Source organism: Aquila chrysaetos, chromosome 7 (assembly GCF_900496995.4).
Source record: "Aquila chrysaetos chrysaetos chromosome 7, bAquChr1.4, whole genome shotgun sequence".
NCBI lineage: Eukaryota > Metazoa > Chordata > Aves > Accipitriformes > Accipitridae > Aquila > Aquila chrysaetos.
Window position 1 is genome coordinate 295435 of NC_044010.1, and position 21043 is coordinate 316477.

Consider the following 21043-nt stretch of genomic DNA (forward strand, 5'->3'; position numbering starts at 1 on the left):
TATGCCACAAGCGGACCAAGTGGTTCACAGGCACTGAAATACAGAGCCCTTCCTGATTCAGTGATCCTTGGTCAAGAAAGTGTGGATTTAACTAGATGGAACTGGAGGTGGGATATAAAAACTCCCAGGGCACAGGATGCAGGAACATTACATAGCTTGCATGAAGCAGAAGCACTTTATTGTGGTATGTTTTGAGGCTTGGTTGCCTCATCCAGCACTCTCTATATAAAGAGACAAGTGAATAGTTTGAACAAGCCTGTGGAAAAGGATAAAGAGCCTTTAATCTCTGACAGAGCTTTTCCATATGGGCCTCACTTTTGAGTAAGCGAGAAGAATGATTAGTATTTGCATGAAGTTGAAGATGAATGCAATTTCCAGTACAGTTTCAGTTCTTTCATGCTTTTCTTTTAAGAATGTGCAAGTGCTCAAATTTAAATGGCTTCACTGTAGCTAAGTGAGATCAAATGCCTGTAAAATCACTAAAAGCTGACTTCTAATTTTCCTCAATTATAAAATGAATAATTTTGAATTTATGTACTTCATGAATCATCCAATTCAAATGCAATCATGACTTAGGCTAGCAGAATCTTGACAAGCACTGTTATGACTAAAGCAAGAACTGTTTGATGCAACTAAATCAGCCAAACAATTTGACTTTCCTTCAGCATCTCCTTCCATCTGTTTGTGAGCCATTCCCGAATTCTGCAGGGAGGTTGAAGGTCCTTTGCCTAATTCTTCCTTACCTTGCATTTTCCCAGTGTTTAGTTCTGTTGCAGAAGCAGCATCATCTAACTTTTATGAAAATAAAGTAAATAAAAATAAAGAGATCAAAGGCAGGGAGGATTGGAGTTATTTTTCATAACTATTTACCAGACAGTTTAGCGGTATTATTTTTCAGCCAGTAGATTATTCACGAATTACTGACATTGGCTGTTACCCAAATTGTGTTTATCACATTAGTCATGTGGATGACGTTTTCAGACTAATGCTCCAATACTCATAAAAACTTCAACATTTTCTTAAATTTATCTTTTGCCAGCAAATCACTTAAGTACATAAATTGAGCACATTAAATGCTATTGGAGAAATAGTATTTTAGCCTGTGTTCAAAATATAGTACCTGCTAACATGAGAAACTAAACAGAAAGTTTGCTGAATTATATTCTGGACTACTAAAAGTTTGAAGCATAACCATAACTATTTAAAATTATGATTGTTGTCTGATCCTTATCACATAGAAATATGAGAATGGATATACAAACCAAACATTTCTGCAAATTCTTCAGCCAGAAAAATGCAGACAAGATAAATATAAAGTGACTGTATGCATTACAGCCACAGCTCTTGCAACACTGAACAGCTCTCAACATACAAAACATACACATTCCTTTTTTAATATTATATAGTTACATAGAAAACTTTACTTAGCTTTATTGTCTTTGAATGTTTTGTATATTTTAGCAACCCTGAACTAACAGTTTGGTTTGGTGTGATTTGTCTGCAAATACGCAATTAACACTTTACTAGTTATTTATATAAGACATCAAATCAGGAAAAGGACACTGGGGAGAAATTAGGCTTACCATGTCATTCTCACATTCAGAAAACTATGCCATGTATACCCACAGCTATTTGTGGGGAAAAAATTTGCATGTTTCTGCATAAGGACTTTCTTAAAATAATTTGTTGAAAAAATGGGGATACAATAAAAGATACAAATAATCAGATTATTATTATTATTACTACTACTTATTGGTCAGTGCTTCAAATAGATCTGAATACAGCCTCAGAATGGACATTAGGATGACTAACAGGAAGGGCAAGAACCCCTAAATCCTCACACCACATCCCACATCATTAATCCTGACACCTGGACAAGCACCTTCTGGATACAGACTGCCAAAAGCTCAACTTCTCCAGTTCCCGAGGGCAATAGGCAGTGTACCTGTGACAGGGGAAGAAAAAGAGAGGGGTGCGATGGAGGTACCTCAGCAGTTTGCAAGACAGACCCTTACCTCTGGAAGAGTCCTCATCCTTGTCACTGAGCAGGCTTTGCTCCTGTGGTTACTACAGTTGTCAACTCTGTTTACTTATTACTATCAGTCTCCTGTGCCAAGCCACACTACTAAGTTCAGAGACAATCTCCTCTTCCCAGCTTGGCTGATTACTGTGGGGAGGAGAAAAGAGAGGAAAAGCTCTGAGAAAAACGCCCTTAAAGAAAATGGGAGGGAGGGAAATGGATACATTTCTGCAACTCTCCACCCACCTTCTCCTCCTAACACCTCTACTTCTCATAAAACTGTATTTTTTGTTCCCTTCTACCCCTTGCTGTGACCCATGTGTCCCTCTGTCTCTTGGAGCTGCGCCGAAATCTTTTTGAACAGAAGTATGTGATTCTTTATCTCCCACAGCCTCTTCTCAACAATTTGCTGCTTCTTTTCTCTCCAACAGCCTTACTATCCTGCCCACCCAACAAGCCTGTTTTGGTCTGATATTCTCACTGGTACTAGCCTGTTTCAACCTGCTGCTCTTGGGCCTGGAGCCCTCTGCCTATTGCAAGATAGTGTGGGTTATGGGTCCTCGTGCTCCTCCTCCCGCAAAAGAAAGGCTGACGTGCTGACTTTCTTTTTGCTCTCATCTGCATTCCTAAGTCCATTCAAGGGTTGAACACAAATATACTTCCGATTCTTTTTTTTTTTTGCATTAAGAGGTGTAAAAGAAATCATTCATTACTGGTTCTAGTTACAGTTGTTTGTTGCTTCTCAGGCGATGGCCAGCCTGCGTGTCTTTGCTTCCTTAAGGATGCATACTGGAAAGATTTGGGAGGGAAGTTTCTCTGCTTTGAGGACTGGGAAGTGGGACGGTTGTGCCACAAGTGGGGTTCATTACCCAGTGTGCAATGAGCCAATCTTACACACAGAGCCGAGACATTTGTTTATTTCATGTCTGTGCAGAGATGGGTGCCAGGTGACAACTGCACAAAGCTGGCACACCCTGCAGTTAAACAAGTGAGCAATTTATACAGTTTTAGATTCACCTACTTAGTTTCCAAAGTCCTTCCCCAAAATCATTATTGGTAGTCGCTTACCTGCCACCATTTCTATTGGGCTAAGGTTTTCTCCTCTTCGAATTAAAAGTACAGTGTTCTTTTATTCTACAGTGCATGCTCAAGGGGGGGGGGGGGGCAGGGGTAAGTGTTTTAGGTCTTGAATTGAGTCGGTGGTCATGATCTCTCCCTGCTGCCTTTACTTTTCCCCTAGTTCATGCTTCTTGGGCAATTGTCCAGCCTTCGGTGCCTTCTGTTTCCTTTTTATCAGTCTCTAGTTCCTTCTTCAAAGGTATAGCCACTGGCAAAGCCTGCATCGTTTATCCAAAGTAACCAGGCCTACATAGTGAAACTATTGAGTAATGGTCCTCCTTAGAGGACAATGCATTGTGTTTAACCCTGAATTGAGCAGTATCACCACAATTAGGCCATAACTCAAACATTTGACTACAGGATCACTCCCCTGAGACTTTAAAAACTGAGTGGTGGATGTTGGGAGTTGAGACCTTCTCAAGTGGCAGCTGGGAGCTGAGAGAGATGGTGAGGACCAGTTTGGTGTCAGCTTCCCAAATGACTGAAACAAGCAGAATACCAGGACAGAACTGTTTACCTCCCCATGATGTTAGTGTCTCAGGGGAATATGATGCCTTGGTTCACTGATCTGAAGATAATTAGATATCTGTTCAGTGGTTCACAACTTCCCAAAACTTTGGTCTCTCTCCTAAAGTCCAAATCTTCTCCCCACCTTCATCAATCTGATTTTTTCCCTATTCCTGTAGTGCTTGCATAATTTCTTAACATCATTGATTATACTGTGACAACAGACTTCTTCTATGGCTGAAACGAGTTACTTACTCCCAGTTCTTTCTACCTCTCAAGTCACTGGTAGCTATATATTTCTACATTTACCAAACAGCTCTAAATACTGCAAAAAAGGTCCTTGATGACCCTTCTTTCCTTGCAATAGGTCACTTCCCTTCAGCTTAACATCAGAATCCAATCTGCAAATACTCCTTCCATAAATGCTTGAGATTCAACTTAGTGGAAGTAACAAAACACTCTTGTGGTAGTCACAACTCTTGCATCACTGGGAGGAGCATTACTGTGATGCATACTGTCCAACAGATACAGATGTGCTTTGTTCACTGTGGCCTAAATTAATTTACAGCTAGTGAAATCCCAAATCTTTGTGCAAACTGACAAATGGGAATATGTAACAAAATTCAGCCCTTATAATCCTTTGTTTCAACATAGCTTTAAGTCTTCCACATGTTTCTGCCCCATTTGCCTTTGAGCCTTTTTCACTCTTCTCTACTGTACATCTTTTCTCACAATGGCTACAGTTCTAGTACTCTCTCCCAAATGCTTTTTAGTAGTTGCACTGATAGTATAGACAAAGAAATGGTATGCAAATGTGTGTAGTGACCTGACTAGGTTTAATTATAAGTGATCTTACAGTGGAGATATCTTTGGAAACTGACTGGACAAATTTGTTCACGACAATATGCAGTTCATTTATCTGTCTTATCTATGTGTCTGAACGCTTCCATCTTCATAATTACAGCATCTAACAGCTCCCATGCTTTAAGTAATGAAGTTAATTTTACTTCTGTTTTCTCTAATGAACACTATCTAGGCTTTAAAATTTCTCTGGGCAAGGAATTTATTGCCTCTTTGATTATAAAATGGCTATGATAATTCTGAACACAATGTAATTTAAATTAAAGCAAGTAATAAAACCTTAGCTAAAGTATTCAGTTTTAAAATGAAACTTGAGAAGACCAAAAAAGCCTTTTGGTCAATATGCCAATGGGATATGATTGGAGTTAACATTGTTTCATGAGCCAGTATCTTTTAAACAGGCCCTCTACCTCCTCTTTATTAAATGCAATTTTACCACATAATTTGACAAAATGTTACATTGATATTGCCACACCATATGCACCGTCCCACACACGCTATCTAGAAACACTGTGAATGTTTATATATGGACAATTTTTTCCAGACCTTGTAAACTAATCAGGACGCATCTTGAAAAGTAGTTGGATCACAACCTCATTATAAGTGTGCATAGGATGTTTCAGAAAATGAAATGCACATCACTTTCACAGAGAAGAGCATGGGTATTTGAATTAGTACATGTTTCAGTGGTGCTGTGATGCTGAGAAAGCTGTCTTGCAAGATCTGGCATGAAGGCAATATTCCCCCTCCTAAGCCATCACAGACCATAATGTTATATACTGGATCTAACAGACACTACTGTTGGTTTCCATTGGAAGAACATCCTTCTGAGTAAAATTCTACTGCAACAGAGTTTGTTAAATAATTCACCAGGAAAGTTGAACTGTTACGGAGAGAATCAGGTTGTTAAAACTTTTATTTATTCCAAGGTTCATGTCTCTCTGGAGACAATGTAGGTTTATTTCACATAGATGCTCTCTCTGTGCTTGTGCTCTGAGATATCCAGGTATAAGACATAGTTTATCCAAAATTATATGACCCACACTTCAGAAAAATCTGTTTGACTGTGGTCATTAGCTGAAGCTGAGTAATTCAGACACTGTAGTTATGTACCTTTTCAAGCAGAGTTTCTTGCATCTATCAAGCTAAGGACAGAGCACATTTTCATCCGGCAGCAGTAAGCCAGGGAAGCATATCTTACATTTTCCACACTACCAATTGGATATGGAAGTCTTCTTCAGGTTAGGTGTCACAGGACCGTGTAATGTCTGTATATGCATTTAAGCCTTGAAAAATGTCTACCTTGGAGGGGCTTGCATGATGGCAGTGTGCAGTCTGACATCTTTATTGAATATACAGCCTATGGAGCTTTGGGGATCTTGTGAGCTGAATACGTGAAGTATTCATGTATACAAGGATATGGTGCTGTACACATGCGGTTGTTTTTTCCTGCTAGCACATAAGTTTCTTTGAAGATGGCTTTATCAACTACCGAAAGTGAAGACAAAAAGTTTCCCTGTAAACTTTTTCTAACTACAGAAGCAGGAAGCGGGGTTGGGGGTGGGGGAAACGTCACAAGTAATCCTTATCGACTGATTCCCTTCTTATCTTTAAGGCACAGATGACAGCTCTGCTCTCTTGAGTTCACAAATTAGTGAGAGGACCTTTGGCTTTTTTCTCTGAGACAGACTCTTTCTCTTCTCTATACAATGCATTAGCTTTTCCAAATGTAACACTGAACAGCACATTGAAAGGAATACAGTGTTGGACATGCTTTCCATCTGCCACACATAAAAATGTTTAATGGCAATTATCTTCTAGATACCTCTTAGATTTAAATAGATGTATGATTCAAAGAAATGTGGAATTATTAAGCGCATTGATGTGTGTTTGACAGATGTTGTTGTAGGCTTTTCTTATACATTCAAGATGGTTAGGAATCTAGGGAGATTTCAGAAAATTATTTTCTTAATATCTGTCCTGAAGTGAATTTGAATTGGGACTTTGATATTCTACACTGTGTGAATAGTAAATTCCCCTGCAACACCTTGGTAGGGTGAAGTTTTGCTTCATAGATTGATATTCCAGCTTCAACCTTTGAAAAATATATATGTATCATAGACTGCACAAAAAATTGCCAGCTTTATGTAATTAAATGAAAAAAAGCACATTAGAAAAAACATGATGCAGCAATGTTAATGTCACTGGCCATCTTGAAAACTCATGTGGAAAGGTTATCACTTACAAAGAGACTGTACTTAGTTTTAAAAATAAACTTGTCTAACTCAAGCTTTTCTACCTCAAATGGTCACTGATGGTACTACCAGTGACCAGTGTGATTTGTGGATTAAAGCAACATGAAAGAAATTCTCATTTATGTGAAAGACTGCCTGCCAAATGTTAGTAGTTTTCATAACCATCAAAAGCACAAATTTGTTTTGAAAACATCAGAATGCTGTAGCACTGTGAGAGCTTGTTGCTTCACTAGAGAAGTTCAGAAAAATGGAGGCAGGATAACCTGAGAGCCATAATGTTTTCTATTGTGGATGGGAGCACTGATGGCAGGATAAATTCATTTTAAACAGCCCAGAATTGGACCTGCCAGTCAGGGAACTAGCAGAGTGTTCTAACTGCCCCATGGGTGACATAGAGAGATCCCTTCTGGGACACGAATGCTCTCAGAGACTTTTAGGTACATATGCAGATGGGAGGTTTTCATTACCTTTTTTTCTGCCAAATACTTGCCCTCTCATCTACCTTCAGTCCATCAGGTATGTAGAATGGCTAGGATTGGAAGCGACCTTTTAAAGATCATCTAGTCCAATCCCCCTGCCATGGTCAGGGCCATCTTTCACTAGATCAGGTTGCTTAAAGCCCCATCCAACCTGACCTTGAACACTTCCAACGATGGGCCATCCACAACTTCCCTGGGCAACCTGTTCTTCCAGCTGCTCTGGGGCCACTTGTTCAACAGCTTTACTCAGGAAAAAGGACAGAAAAGTTGCTGATACTACTAACCACTAACATCCGTCAAAAGACTTTAGGTTCAGAGGAGGCAGGAAGAAGGGGAAGGAGCAAAGGTTGTAACCACAAACTAGCTCAATGTGTGGTAGTTCCGTTACCTCGTTGAATCTGTTAAAGAGGACGAGAAAAAAGGTGGGATAGCCTGACCTGTGTGGGTCCTTCAAACTAAAGATTCATTGATCCATCCAAAAGGAAGAGTATACTCCGACCTGGAAGCCAAGTGGATAGAATGGATGCAAGGTGTGTGAATCAGGAAGTAGACAGGAAGGGTAGCCTTGATGACAGAAAAGAAAAGGGGTTGGTTTCAGGTACTAGAGAAGGGAAGTCTGAGTATGAAGATAGGAGGGTAGAGAATATTAGGCAAGAAAGCCAGAAGGGGAAAGACTTGAAAGTAAGAATGGCAGGAGAAGACATTGAAGATGAAATTACAAGACACCCACCTTATTTTCTTGAGTTTCCCTGGGCATAATCCTGCCCTACATGAATGTTTTGTATTATTTTCTATGTTACTTTAATATCTCATTTTATTGCTTCACTGGGCACAATCTCTAAGAATAAATAGGCTTAATTATAAAATCACTTCAGGCTATTGTTAATGATTTTGTAGTTTGTTGCAGTTACTGTACTAGTGAGAACTTGAATTTTTTCTATGCAACCAGGTAAATATTTATATTAAAAAAGATTTTTTGTAGTTGTATATCTTTTTACACATTCAGACATTAACTGTGAAACCATCCCAAAACACCCATAAGGCATTGTTTTCCATTCAGAAAAGCAAGTCCTAGCCTCTGAAACTTTTATTTAAAATGAAGGTGGGCAAGAAAGAATAAAAACATAATCCCTGAATAAGCAGCCACACAGCCTGCTATTGAGGAGGCACGCTAAGGCAAATGAAATGGCTGAGACCAGGAGACTACCAGAGGGATTCTGTTAGAATTGACTCTGTACCAACTTTGTTCTTGCTTCTTCACAGTGCACCACCTTCTGAAATACACCCTAGAAAACCATTTTCCAAAGTTCTTTAAAGTACTGGTTACCTACTTTGTCTTTTACAATTGCTTACAGGCTGATTTAAAAGGATATTTGCTCTAAAATTCAGTTCCGATTCTGAAAAATCAGTAGAACAAAAAAAATCCCCTTTCATATTCCACATAATCAGAAGTGGTGAATTTAATAATACAAAAGCTATGTCCTGTGTTTTACTGCATTAGCCCTACAGATCCAATTGAGATGAGAGACAACCTTGTGTGAGATGTGGAGTTGTTCACTAATATCTACTTATGGCAAACTCAGGCTAAGTTCTGTGCTTGGTGACAGTAAAACAGAATTAAGCCTTATAAATGATGGATGCTAACGTGTGAGGTGAAAAGGGCCTTGAATTTCAGAGATTATGGGGCAGAATCAATTATATTTCACATGTAGATTAAGTTCTTCTGATGCAGAATCACTTGAGTCACGACTGTTAAAATGCAATAGCCACTTGACCAAAACTCAGAGACTTGTGTCTCAACATGTATATTTTAACTGTTATGCCACAACAAGAAATTATGTGGAAGCATAATTCCATGGCCATTGGCAATGCTTTAGAAGGTGTCAGCAAGAACACTGTTTTTCAATATTTTTTTGGATAGAAGTACGTCCATATTATTTACCATTTGTTACAGCTGTGGACCAGATATTGAAGTGTCATCAGTAATAAAAATTCTTCTCTTCTGTTCAGTCTCCAAATCTGCTGTCCCCATTTCTGTTTTAGATCATACTTGATACTAAAGCTTTTCATATACTTAGCAATATCACAAATAACGCTTGTGAAATGCAAAGGTCCTCTTATGACATATTTAAAAAAAAAAAAAAAGTGATCTCATCCCTCCTGAGCAGAACCCTCAATTTCCTTGCTCTGTATTTCCACCAAGTTTTCATTTTATGACTTCTCTTCTTACCCTTTTCGTCCTGTTCGGTATCTCCAGCTATTGCACTGTGTTTCAGTAGTAAGGCCTAAACTCAGGATTCTGGTGATTTAAAGTTCCACTCCTATCTTTGGTCCTGATGTAATATGTGGGGTTGAGTCATCTCCTAACTTGTTGTGTTGTTTGTATCTGCCCAGCAATGTGGCATTTTTTTAAATTAACTACATAATTTCCTGTGTGACTACGAGATATTATGAAGTACCAAAGACTCCAGTATACAAAGTCAAAAGACAAACTGAACAGCCTAATTAGCAGGGAAAGATTTTCTCCCAGACTGAAATGGAAACAAATGCATTTTTAGTACACTTCTATGTTGTTAAATGAGTAAGCTGTGCTTTCATTCTCTTCTCAAAAGCAGGTTCAACTTTCCCTGTGACATTCCTGCAGCTTCTTGTTTGAACTCTTCTAAAAAGTTTGCCATGAGAATATATATGACTTTTTTTTCTCTAAGTTTTAACACTCTGCTCATAAAAAGGATCTGACTTTGTAATTATGAAGCCTGCCTCTCCTTGCCCTTCCCACAATGTACGTGGAGAAAAGTTTATTCTTCAGAGTTATTTTTCGCATGTGTAAGCCCTTTTGCAGGGGCTTCTCTCTAAACTAAACAAGGCTGGTGCTTTCAATTTTTGCAAATGTTTCTAACTTTTGGAGTTCTGCCACATAACCTTAATAGAGCTACACAGAACAGTACAATGCCTTAATTCGTACAACAAACAAAAATTGCTGTTTGTATATCCCAGCATGCCATTTGTCTTTTTTACAATTGCCTTCACAACTGTTGCTGTACCCACCAGGTCCTTCTCTGCAGTTCTGCTGACAGCTTCTTCCCTATCAAGTGTTTATGCATATGTTTATTCATATCTATAAGCATTTGTCTGTATTTTTTCAGTCTGCATCTCCAGTTTGTCAAGATGATTTTGAATTCTGAATCTGTCTTCCAAAAACTTTGTGGCCAGTCCAAGCCTGGTGTTATCTACAGATTTAATAGTCTCCTGTCACTAGAAAAATAAAATTATCCCTGAATATTGGATGCAGTATTCCAGATACTGTCTTAAAAAGTGCTGAGGGAGAGAATCAATTCCCTTAATCTCCTGTTAAAACAGCTCAGAATACTGTACACTTATTCTCTATACATTCACTGAACTACTTTATGTACTTAACTACCCACCTACTATGGTAGTTAATTCTGTTTAAACAAACTGTTTTCTTGGTCAAACCCTTGGAATTTACTTGTGTTGAATAGCACTGATATTATTCATTTTACCACCAGGTGGTAGAAAGATGGTACTGGGATGGACTCATTGATAAAGTTCTCAGGTACTGCCATAGTGCATATTGTCAGGGCCTTGAGTGCACTCCTCCTCCACTGCTTCTGGGGTTTTGGCTGCCTAGATTCAGAGCCAACTTTCAGAGTGCAGCTGGCTGACCTTAAATCAAATCAGTGTGAGAAGCCTCAGTGGGGCTTGCCCTCCCTATTTTCAGGAGCTGCTTCTAAGCTGAGCGCTCACCCTTGGTCTCTACCTAAGCTGTGCTGCAGCTATGCCTGTGCCTTTACACATGCTTAGCTGATCTGAATACTGATTGTGACCTGCAGACTTGAATTCCTGGCTTGATCTTGGACATGCCTTATCACTATGGACTTGTCTAACAATCACTGGACTGCTGGCTGACCCTAGTTACCATTTCTCTGGCAATCACTGGACTGCTAGCTGACCCTAGTTACCATCACAGAGCTTATCTGTTATTCTTGCTCATACGCTGTGGGACTGCATGCCTGACAGTGTCCTTACTGTCCCTGTCTGCCTTGCGGTGGTGCTAACTTCTTGGCTCACCTTCTCTTACGGAACAGCTCCTCCTGCTGCTCTTTGACACACGTGGCCATTGCAATCCATGCTTCATCCATAATTCTCCCTCTCGACTTGCAGAATCTTGAGTAGCTTTTAAAATCGATCTACTGGTAGTAGCCCCCCTATAAACAGCGTATGGGGATATGTACTTTGTTAATTGTCTCCAAGAAGATGGGGATTTCAGGTTCAGCTAACACCCATCTGATCTCTGTGATGTTGTTTTTGACTCATGGGTAGACAGTCTGGAAGATGGCCTGGAAGACCTCCATCTCCGTCTGCACTATGGACTTCAATTTCGCTGCCTAGCAATCAACATCAAGATGGTAAGGCTACACAATTGAGTGGAGGACCTTCTTCACAGGTGTTGGCACCCAGAATGTGATATGGTGACACTTGGTGACAGGCAGTAGGTCACTGCATAGAACCTTGAAGCTAACCTTCTTTATGTCAAAATTTGGCACTTCCTGCTGGTCCACCCAAGTGCACAACACAATATGACCCCAGGAACTGGAGGGTCATTTTCTGCAGTGTGAAGAAATTATCTACCCTTCAGCAGCTCACTTTGCCCCTTCCTGGAAAAAATGATTGGTCCAGAACTTTCTAGAGCATGAGTGTAATTGAGAATACAGCAGCAGTAGAATCAAAAACAGCAGCTAGAATGGCAGCAGTATCAGTCAGCTTGTCAGTCAGTTGCCAGGCAGAGTAGGCTTGGCCTGGCTTTTGAGGTGTGCAATGAGTAAATGCATGTGAGTCACTCCAGGTGTCTCTTAGCCATGGAAACAAAGATCATTGCCTGGAATGGGTCACCAGGACAATAGAAAGTTGCATGAAACAACTCCAAGTTCTGTAGTTTGTAAATACGGGATGAATTGTAACATACTGGTAGTCTACCAAAACTAAATTAAGAATAATTTTTGTAAGCAATTTGGTGACATGATCTGTGCCCAATTTGCTAATTGTACAAACAACTTGTACCATTAGGACTGTACTGTAGTATGTTAATAACTACTAACAGACGTTAGCACATTGTTACGTAATTTCATTAAATGTAGAACTTTGTTAAAACATCAATGTTGAAACAAATGTTGAAACATCACCAGCATAGAAGGTATTTACGATACTTGTTTAAAGCAGTCTCTATACTTACTATTCCTCTTAATTATATTCTATTATCTAGGGATTGTACTGCTACAGGTTGATTAATCTATTATCCTGATGATGCATGGATGCTGTGGCTCTGTTTTCCTGAGGTCGAGCCAGTAGTGAGGCTGAGCACATACTCCTCAGGCATATATGGAAACACACAAGCACATACAGTCAGAATACTCAAGCACGCTGCTGGCCACAGAGATCAACACGCACCGGAAGTACCTCACCCCATATAATGTGCCTTGAAAAGTTAGCTAATGATCCTATGAAGCTATCAGAAATAGCATGACAATTAAAAACTAAGCATCCAGAACAGGAAGACAAACCTCTACAATTTTTTTCAATGATGTTTCAAGCTATGTGATATTCAATCCAGTACTTTACAGAATTTCACTGAACTTAATGATAAATGTTTAGAAGCCTTCTTTGAGGTTTCTTACTTCATAGCAAAAGACAAAAAGCCACATACCACTGGGGAAACACTTGTTCTTCCTGCCATGGTAAAAACGGCTGCAGTGATACGCAGAAAGCAATACGGCGGCAAACAAATGTATTCCTTTGTCAGCAAGCACTGTTGGGAGATGCATAGAAAACATTGCTGAAGATTTGAAGAAACAAGTATCAGTACAAATTACACAGCGTGAGAGGCTTGCTATGCAGCTTATGGTATTTGCTAGATTCTGTTTTGATAGTGAAATGCATGAAGAACTACTTTCTGTGAGCCACTAAAGGAAAGACCTACCAGAAAAGCTACATTCTCAACAGTAAATTACTTCTTTAATAATAATGTTTTATGGAAAAGCTGTGCAAGTGTAATGACTGCTGGAGCAGCTGCTTTGGCATAAGAAAAGGATTGCGTGGTAAGGTTACATAGACAGCACCACACCTGAAATTCATTCCCTGCGCTGTTCTTAGGCAAGCTATTGCAGCAAAGAAATGGGAGCCAGACATGCACAAAGTACTACAGGATGTCATCGATGTGGTTAATTTTGTAAAAACAAGACTTTGGCACAGCAGAATCTTTACAGTACTTCCTAATGAGATGGGGAGTGACCATGAAAATCCTTTGTACCATACAGACATTTGCTGGTTATCTCATGGCAATGGGCTTTTAAAAGACTTGTTGAATTTAAAGACCAGTTACACGTTTTTCTTTTACAAAAAAGAAGTGTTCTGAATTTGCTGATCTTTTCTGTGATGACACGCATCTGTCAGTAGCATGCTACCTAGCAGTTATTTTTTAAAAAATAAACACATTTAATGCATCCCTTCAAGGTGAAAGTGACATTGTAACAGTGGGTGAGAAAGTAACTGCTTTTCAAAAGAAACTTGTGCTGTGGAGATTTTTGTGATTTTCTTGCCAGAAATGATGTGTGTCACCTACAAAAATTCTCATACATGAACACTTACAAAATTTGGAAACAGAACTTTCTAATCTGCTTAAAAATCTTCCAGGTTAAGACTTTCAGTGGGTTTTGAACCCATTTATTAAAGATATAAGAATGCAACACCTTCTGATTAGTTTGCAAGTTTTGACATCAGGCAGATGGAAATTTGCTAGCCAAATTTCAACAAAAATCTTTGCATATGTGGTGGATGGGATTGAAAAATGAGTATCATGATTTAGTAAGCACAGCCAACAATATATTTCTTCCATTTGGATCTATGTATTTTTGTGAGATATCTTTTTCAGCTATGACAGCCATTAAGACCAAGTATCAAAATAAACTGAACATAGAACCAGACCTTTGGATCACTGTATCACAAAGTGTTAAACCAAGATTTTAAAAAATAATGAAACATACCCAATCACACTGCTCTCACTAAAAAATAATTATTAATAATATTTTTAGTGAGAACAAAAAAGGGGGTTGTACCATTAATGAAATAAAACAAACATTATTTTTAATATATTGCTTATTTAATCTTAAATCCTTTTTAAATTTCTATTTTTGTGTATGTTTTATAATGTACATAATATGAGCATAATATGTGCACTGGTACATGTATATAATTTATAAATAAATAAATATACATATATCAGGGGTGCATGCTCAAAAATTTTTTATATATAGGAGTGTGTGATCAAAAAGTTTGATCACTGCCCTAGGCAATCATAGATTACATTAAAGCATTTGTAAATTCAAACCACACAAAGAAACAGCGTTGAAAAAATATTTCAAAATTTCTCCCTTGATAACTGCCCATACCTTCTACTGTACTACTGACAGCAATTTGTATCACTTCATTTCTAAAAAGTCTTTGGGTTTTTTCTTCAGTGTTCTATCCTACATGTAAAACATCCTTCTCAAACCTTTTCACTGAACCCAAACCTGTCCACTCATTTAGAAGACCCTTAAAATTTTTCTTCTTGTATGTGGAAAGTGTTTGAATTCACTCCTTTTAGCAAGTACAACAGAATTTAAAAGTATGCACATTCCATATTGGAGCAAGACTCTGACTCTTTTAACACTTGTGCCATTTCTCCTGTATTTAATGCTGTATATTTCCAGATCTTAAATTCCTCAGCTAAATTTTGTATTTTTTCAGGACACTAGAGCAAAATGGACTGGTGAAGTACTTTGGCAAAATAATTTTCTTTTTTGCTTTTTCTATCTTACTACAAATTTATTATTTTTGTTTGGGACACTCAGAACAAGCATGTAACGATAATTATAATGTTTAAAAATCTCCACACACATAAGAAAAACATGATAATCCACTTTGTAACAACCCTTTTAATATATCTAATAAAGTTAAGGAGCTGACCTGGGGCCCCAGTAGAAGGACATCCATTTTGTTTCTTAACGCAGAAGAGGCCATGGTAAGCATTTCTCATAAACTCAGAAGTGATAATTGTGCAATCCAGGGAGAGGTTTAGGCATCAGATATAAAATACAAATATAGGCATGTAAAGTGGGACATCAGACGCCAGAGTTCAAAACCGTAGTTGTGAAAACCCCAGTTCAGTGGCTGCATAACCTTAGACATGGTTCATAGCGTTAGGCTGTCTATACGCCTGGTCTGTCATCTCTTCCTCTGCCAGTGCTAAGGAAAGCACCTGGTTTCCCAGTCACCACTGAACAGACACAAAGGAAGAAAAGGAAAAGAAAATGCCCAAATCTCTCTCAATGGAATGAAAGAGATGTAGATACTTTCCCATCCAGACTACTATTCACCTTGAAGTACTTTTTCAAGGTAGAGATACCTGTTCTTCTTGCTAATGTCACCTTCAGATCATTTCTGAAGTTACAATGCCTTTTTGTCATGGCAAGTGAGGCAGGGTCCCTATATCTTTCTCCTCTACTATATAGCAGTTAAGACATTGTTATGGGTTTGTGTGGCGCGGGGTTTTTTTTTGGTAGCGGGGAGGGGGCCGCAGGGTCAGCTCTTGTCAGAAGCTGCTCGAAGCTTCCCGGGCTCCAGGCCGGACCCGCCTCTGGCCCAGGCCGAGCCCGTCAGTGACAGTGGAAACACCTGTGGGAGAACAGATTTAAGAAGGGGAACCTGCAGTGAGTCAGGGGATTGGAATGTGAGAGGAACCCCTCTGTGGATACTGAGGTCAGTGAAAGAGGAGGAGGGGGGGGGGACACGCCTGAGGAGGCTGATGCCCCTGCAGCCCGTGGTGAGGCGGCAGGCTGACCCCTCAGCCCATGGAGGGGAGTGGGGGAGCAGATGCCCTCCAAGATGGCCGCGACTCCGTGGGAAAGCCCGCACTGGAGCAGTCTGTGCCTGAAGGACTGCACCCTGTGGAAGGGACCCACGCTGGAGCAGTTCGTGAGGAACTGCAGCCCGCGGAAAGGACTCACGTTGGAGAAGTTCGTGAAGGGCTGTCTCCCGTGGGACGGATCCCACGGTGGAGCTGGGGCCGAGTGAGGAGCCCTGCCCCTGAGGAGGAAGGAGCGGCAGAGACAAGGTATGACGAGCTGACCCCGTCCCCTGCTCCCCTGCGCCGCCGCGGGGAGGAGGGGGAGAGAACCGGGAGCGGAGTTGAGGCGGGAAGGAGGGAGGGGTGGGGGGAAGCTGTTCTCAGGTTGGGTTTTGCTTCCCAATATCCTTGTTTTGTTTTGATTGGTAGTAAGTCAAATTGATTTTGTTTCTTCCCCAAGTTGAGCCTGTCTTTTGCCCGTGACCATATGTGGGGAGTGATCCCTCCCTGTCCTTGTCTCGACCCACGAGCCTGCCTTTATATTTTCTCCTCATCCCACCGTGTCGGGGGGCGGGTAGCGAGCGAGTGACTGCCTGGTGCTTTGTTACCGGCTGGGCTGAAACCACGACAGACACTTAACTGAAAGTTGGAAGACATAGCCAGATTCTCTTCTGGCCAGGGCAAGCAAGCTATCCTCCGGACTGCTATGCTCCAGCATGGTGGGTGAATAAAAACAAGGACAAAAAGTGGGCTTGCAGCAGCCAAAGCAAAGAAACAAGGTGGTAGATCAGATCAACATCATGACATGACTATCAGCAAGAGCAAATTGCATGCTTGCTTCATCAATTAGCTGGTAGGAATGAGCTGCCAGTCAGTGTAAATCATACCTTTCTCTTCAGTTGGCCTTGGTGTGATTGGTCCTTAAAGGTGTAGTTAGGCTGCTGGCTGGAGAACTTTAATGGTTAGCGGCTAGCACTTCTGACTGGTCAATACATAAACAAAACACCATAGATTCAGGGAAGGAAAAAAAAAAAAAAACAGGACTGTAAAACAAGTGTACTAAAGCATCCAGTTCCCTGATGAGTGGGAATAACATTAGCTATTCCATTACAAGTCATAAGTGGAGTTGAACCAAGGTCTGAACCCTTTGTTTTGTTAGGAAAAATCAAGTATATAGTAGCCAAGCTGTGAATGTCTTTTCTGCAAACCTAGGACCCACAGTGAGAATGCTTGCCTAACAGTTGCAGGAGTGAGGGAGGAGGAAGAATGTTAACTGCGTGATGGCCAGACGTGGAAATCAGATCAGGCTCCTCAAACAGGTTTAAGAGACTTTAGGCATTTGTGTACAAAAGTTAGCTCATTCTGTATTTTCTGAAAATATCTTGTATTTCTTGCACATTCTGATATTGAAATGATCTTTCTCCCCCCCCCCCCCCGATAGGGCTATGGGGCCCAATCCTAGCATGAGAGAGAATACACACATTTGAAACTCTTCTCCATCTTTACATACATAAATTCAGAGGGTTCTGTGAAAACTGGATTACAACACACTTTTAAAAATGCATGAGTCCTTTAAATGCAAATCCTTTCTCTGAATTGAAAAGACTGTAATTGAATCTTCATCTAATTTGCATGCTTAGAGAAAGCAGCTGAGCTATTAATCATCAAAAAGATGTAAAATAACATAAATATTAAATGACTTACTATGATACTTCTTCCTCTGAGATAAATAGGCGAGCATGTGCTGATAACAGCTATTTGGGATTGGCATTGCCTTGCAAATCTAAGGCTTTCAGGAGCCCATGAAAAGCTGAGTAAAAATTGTGAGTTCTTGAGTTGCGATGTATGCATTATTTTCTCTCCTTTTTGTAGCAATTGCTATAATTGAATCCATGGCAGGACTTCTAGGAAATGGAGCTGTTTTGGCTGTCTGTTCAACTAGCTGCATCAGGAGCAAAATATTGTCCTCGTATGATATGATTATGATCTTTCTGAGTTTATCCAGATTCTCTTTGCAGTCCTGGATGATGCTGGATTTGTTCCTAAGTCTGTTTTGCGAAACCTCCTATTACGAAGAAAACTTGTTTGTAATTTTCAAGACAGTTTTTATGTTTCTGAACTACTCCAGCCTCTGGTTTGCTGCCTGGCTTAGTGTCTTCTATTGTACCAAGATTGCTAGTTTTACTCAGTCTTTCTTCATCTGGCTGAAGCAAAGAATTTCCAGTCTTGTGCCCTGGATGCTGATAACATCATCTCTTTTCTCCTTTGCAATGTCTCTTCCTTTTGCCTGGGATGTCTACGACGTGCACAACAACTTCACTGCTCCTTTAACCATGACAAACTCTTCAGAAAGGAGAGTCACTATGAAAGCTAGTTTTTTTTTATTGATTCTTCTCTGTAATGCTGGTGTAGCACTGCCTTTAATAGTGTTTGTTGTTTCGAGTATCTTGCTGATTAGGTCTCTGTGGATACACACCAGACAGATGCAAAATAATGCAACTGGCTTCAGGGATGCCAGCTTAGAGGCCCATGTTGGTGCCATCAAGTCAATCTTTTCCTTCCTTATCCTCTATGTTACATATTTTATTTCTTTGGTTCTCATTTTATCCAACATTTTTTTACCTTTAAGCATTGGGGAAGCCATGTGTTTAGCTCTAATGGCTGCTTGTCCTGCAGGACACTCTATGGTCTTAATCTGGAGCAACCCCAAATTTCGAGAGCTGCCAGCTAGGATTTTGCACCATGCAAACTGTCATGTCAGAACTAGATCCATGTAAAAGATGCTGGGATAGCCTGGGCTTTCTAGTTTAGATCCAAATTAATTAAACTGAACTCCCCAGAGGTATAAAATAATAGAAGCATGAATGAGTAGATTATGGCCCTGATCTGGAATCATGAGGCTGGGAATTTGCTTTACTTGGATGTGATCCTTGTAATGAGGAATTCTGTAAGTTCTCTCCTATTTTAAAAGATGATTGCCTGCAGAATATATGTACTGTACTTGCTGTACTTTATTTAGAAATCACCAATATGTAATCACTTGAGATGGTTTAAGTTACAAATCAGACTCTAATGATAGTAACAGAACAGACCTGCTTAAGCACAGGCATGCTCAAATTTTATATGTGAATATGAAGCTTGAAGGCTGTTTCTGGTTAGTGCAAGCACATATGAGGATGCTAAGGAATTCCCAAGAATTTGGGAGTTTCTTACTGGTCATTTTTGACTGCTTGTTGATTCTATTAGAAGAAAAATATTTGTTGGTTCTAAAAGCATCTTTAAGATTCCAGTATGATTCAGTAAAGCATGACACAGCCTTTTGCGCTTCCTGCTGTTGCTGAACTAGTAATCAGTGTCTCTGTTCCCAACAGAAAGATACATTGGAAGACTCTCCAAAATCCTGTGACTAGAGCTAATAGGAAAAAGAATTTCCTTAATATCAGACTTTTCTGAAGAATGAATTGAAAGGTTAATTTTTGGCTTTTGCTAGGGAGAATAGATTCCTCAAATCAGAAGCATGGATTTGTGTCATTTAAATATCATTTAAATATCATCAAATATCATTAAATTACTAAAATTAATTAATATTAGTGAGAAAATAGTTCACCAATGTTTAAATATATGGCTTGAAAATATCTTTAAAAGTTTCTAGAAATTGCACATCTCCATGAATTGTCTCAATTTTGACAGGCTGTGTCCTGTAATTTTTTTCTACACAGGAATTCCTTCAGCTTTAGAAATAAATTACAATTTCCTGGACAAATCGCATATTTTGGCAGAGTCCAAAACTCAGCATATTGGGACTGGAACTTTATGATTCTTTTCAGCTGCAGTGGGAGTTTACATTCTTTTAAAGTAATCATCAGTGAAATATATATGGCTTGAGGCTCTTGTTGACTAAGCCCATTCTGATTTAAAATATCTGGTTTTGATGTTGTCACAGTCAATCTGTTTGAAGCAATATATCTGTATTTAAACTGAGTTTGTGTCAGAATTGGGTTTTTAAAAGGATTTAAAAATACCAAGTTAAAGAATTATTTCTGTTGGAGTCTTTCTTCCCCTCATGACATAAACTGTTCCACAGGTGACAGCAGTGGCTTGCAGAAGAATTTCGTATGGCATTTAACAGAGCTGGTGAAAATTCAGGACATGCCATGTCATGGTGTCATTGCCATTTTCACCATCTGTGAAATACAGTGGTTCCCAGCTTAGCACCATGAAACACACATTAGGAGGTTTGGTCTATCCTCTGCCCCTCCATGGTGTCCCCTCACTGGCCTTAGGGAAAAAAACTCAGATCTCTCTTGACCACAGGAACAAGCAAGACACATGAGGTATGGTCAACCCATAAACCATGTCTTTTGTCCTGCTCCAGGCTGAGCTATAAAGTATGTGGCTGCTCAGCAGGGATACTCTGAACAGCCTCTTTTACATAATTTGGTTTACATTTTTTCTTTTCATTTCCCCCCTCATGAATAAACAACCTAACCACATTCCTCAGTGGATATGAGATTTGAAAGAGGTTGCTGTGTTATTTTTCAGACTCTTTAAGTGGATCTTCCCTCCAAAGCTTTCTTTGCATAGAGTTAGATGAAAAAGGTACCTGTGCATCAACATGCATTTTGGAACCTAAGAGGGAAGGTAGACAGAAATATTGGAAGGCACCTTATAGGGTCAATCTTCTGGTAGACCTTTGTTTCTGTAACTGACCAGTGAACTAACTTGTCATATTAATAATAGCTTTAAAATGCATTTTATAAACAGTCTACTAAATCCTTGTTGTTGATAAATTATTAAATAAGATTGATAAACATTTGTTGTGGGAAGAAAAACAACCCATGTACTAGTAGGAAAATAATAGTTACTAGAGTTATGATTCTTTGATGTTATGCACCTTGTC

At 39.6% G+C, this 21043-nt stretch overlaps 2 protein-coding genes and 1 long non-coding RNA gene across 9 annotated transcripts in view; 2 read left to right on the forward strand and 1 right to left on the reverse strand.

Moving 5' to 3' along the window:
- KEL (Kell metallo-endopeptidase (Kell blood group)) overlaps positions 1-2504 on the reverse strand; it is a 28163-nt gene extending 25659 nt beyond the window's left edge. For 4 of the 7 annotated variants that reach the window (XM_041124813.1, XM_041124812.1, XM_041124811.1 and 1 more), the window contains exons 1-2: positions 2267-2504; positions 2016-2167 (exon numbers count right to left, since the gene is read on the reverse strand). In XM_041124813.1, coding sequence (XP_040980747.1) covers positions 2016-2033 — 18 coding nt within the window. In that variant the 5' untranslated portion in view covers positions 2034-2167; positions 2267-2504. Of the gene's footprint in view, positions 1-2015; positions 2168-2266 lie in introns of those variants that run through there. The other 3 variants (XM_041124815.1, XM_041124814.1, XM_030020637.2) reach the window with 1 other exon arrangement.
- Positions 2298-13759, forward strand: LOC115344000. Its single transcript, XR_003924377.2, has 3 exons — positions 2298-2386; positions 11583-11668; positions 12523-13759. It is a non-coding gene; the product is annotated as an uncharacterized LOC115344000 (long non-coding RNA).
- Positions 13760-16738: 2979 nt separating this feature from the next.
- LOC115343998 (taste receptor type 2 member 40-like) lies at positions 16739-19654 on the forward strand. Its single transcript, XM_041124875.1, has one exon. It carries the CDS (start codon positions 17985-17987, stop codon positions 18918-18920), a length of 936 nt encoding a protein of 311 aa, XP_040980809.1. The 5' UTR covers positions 16739-17984; the 3' UTR covers positions 18921-19654.
- The last annotated feature ends 1389 nt before the right edge of the window (positions 19655-21043 follow it).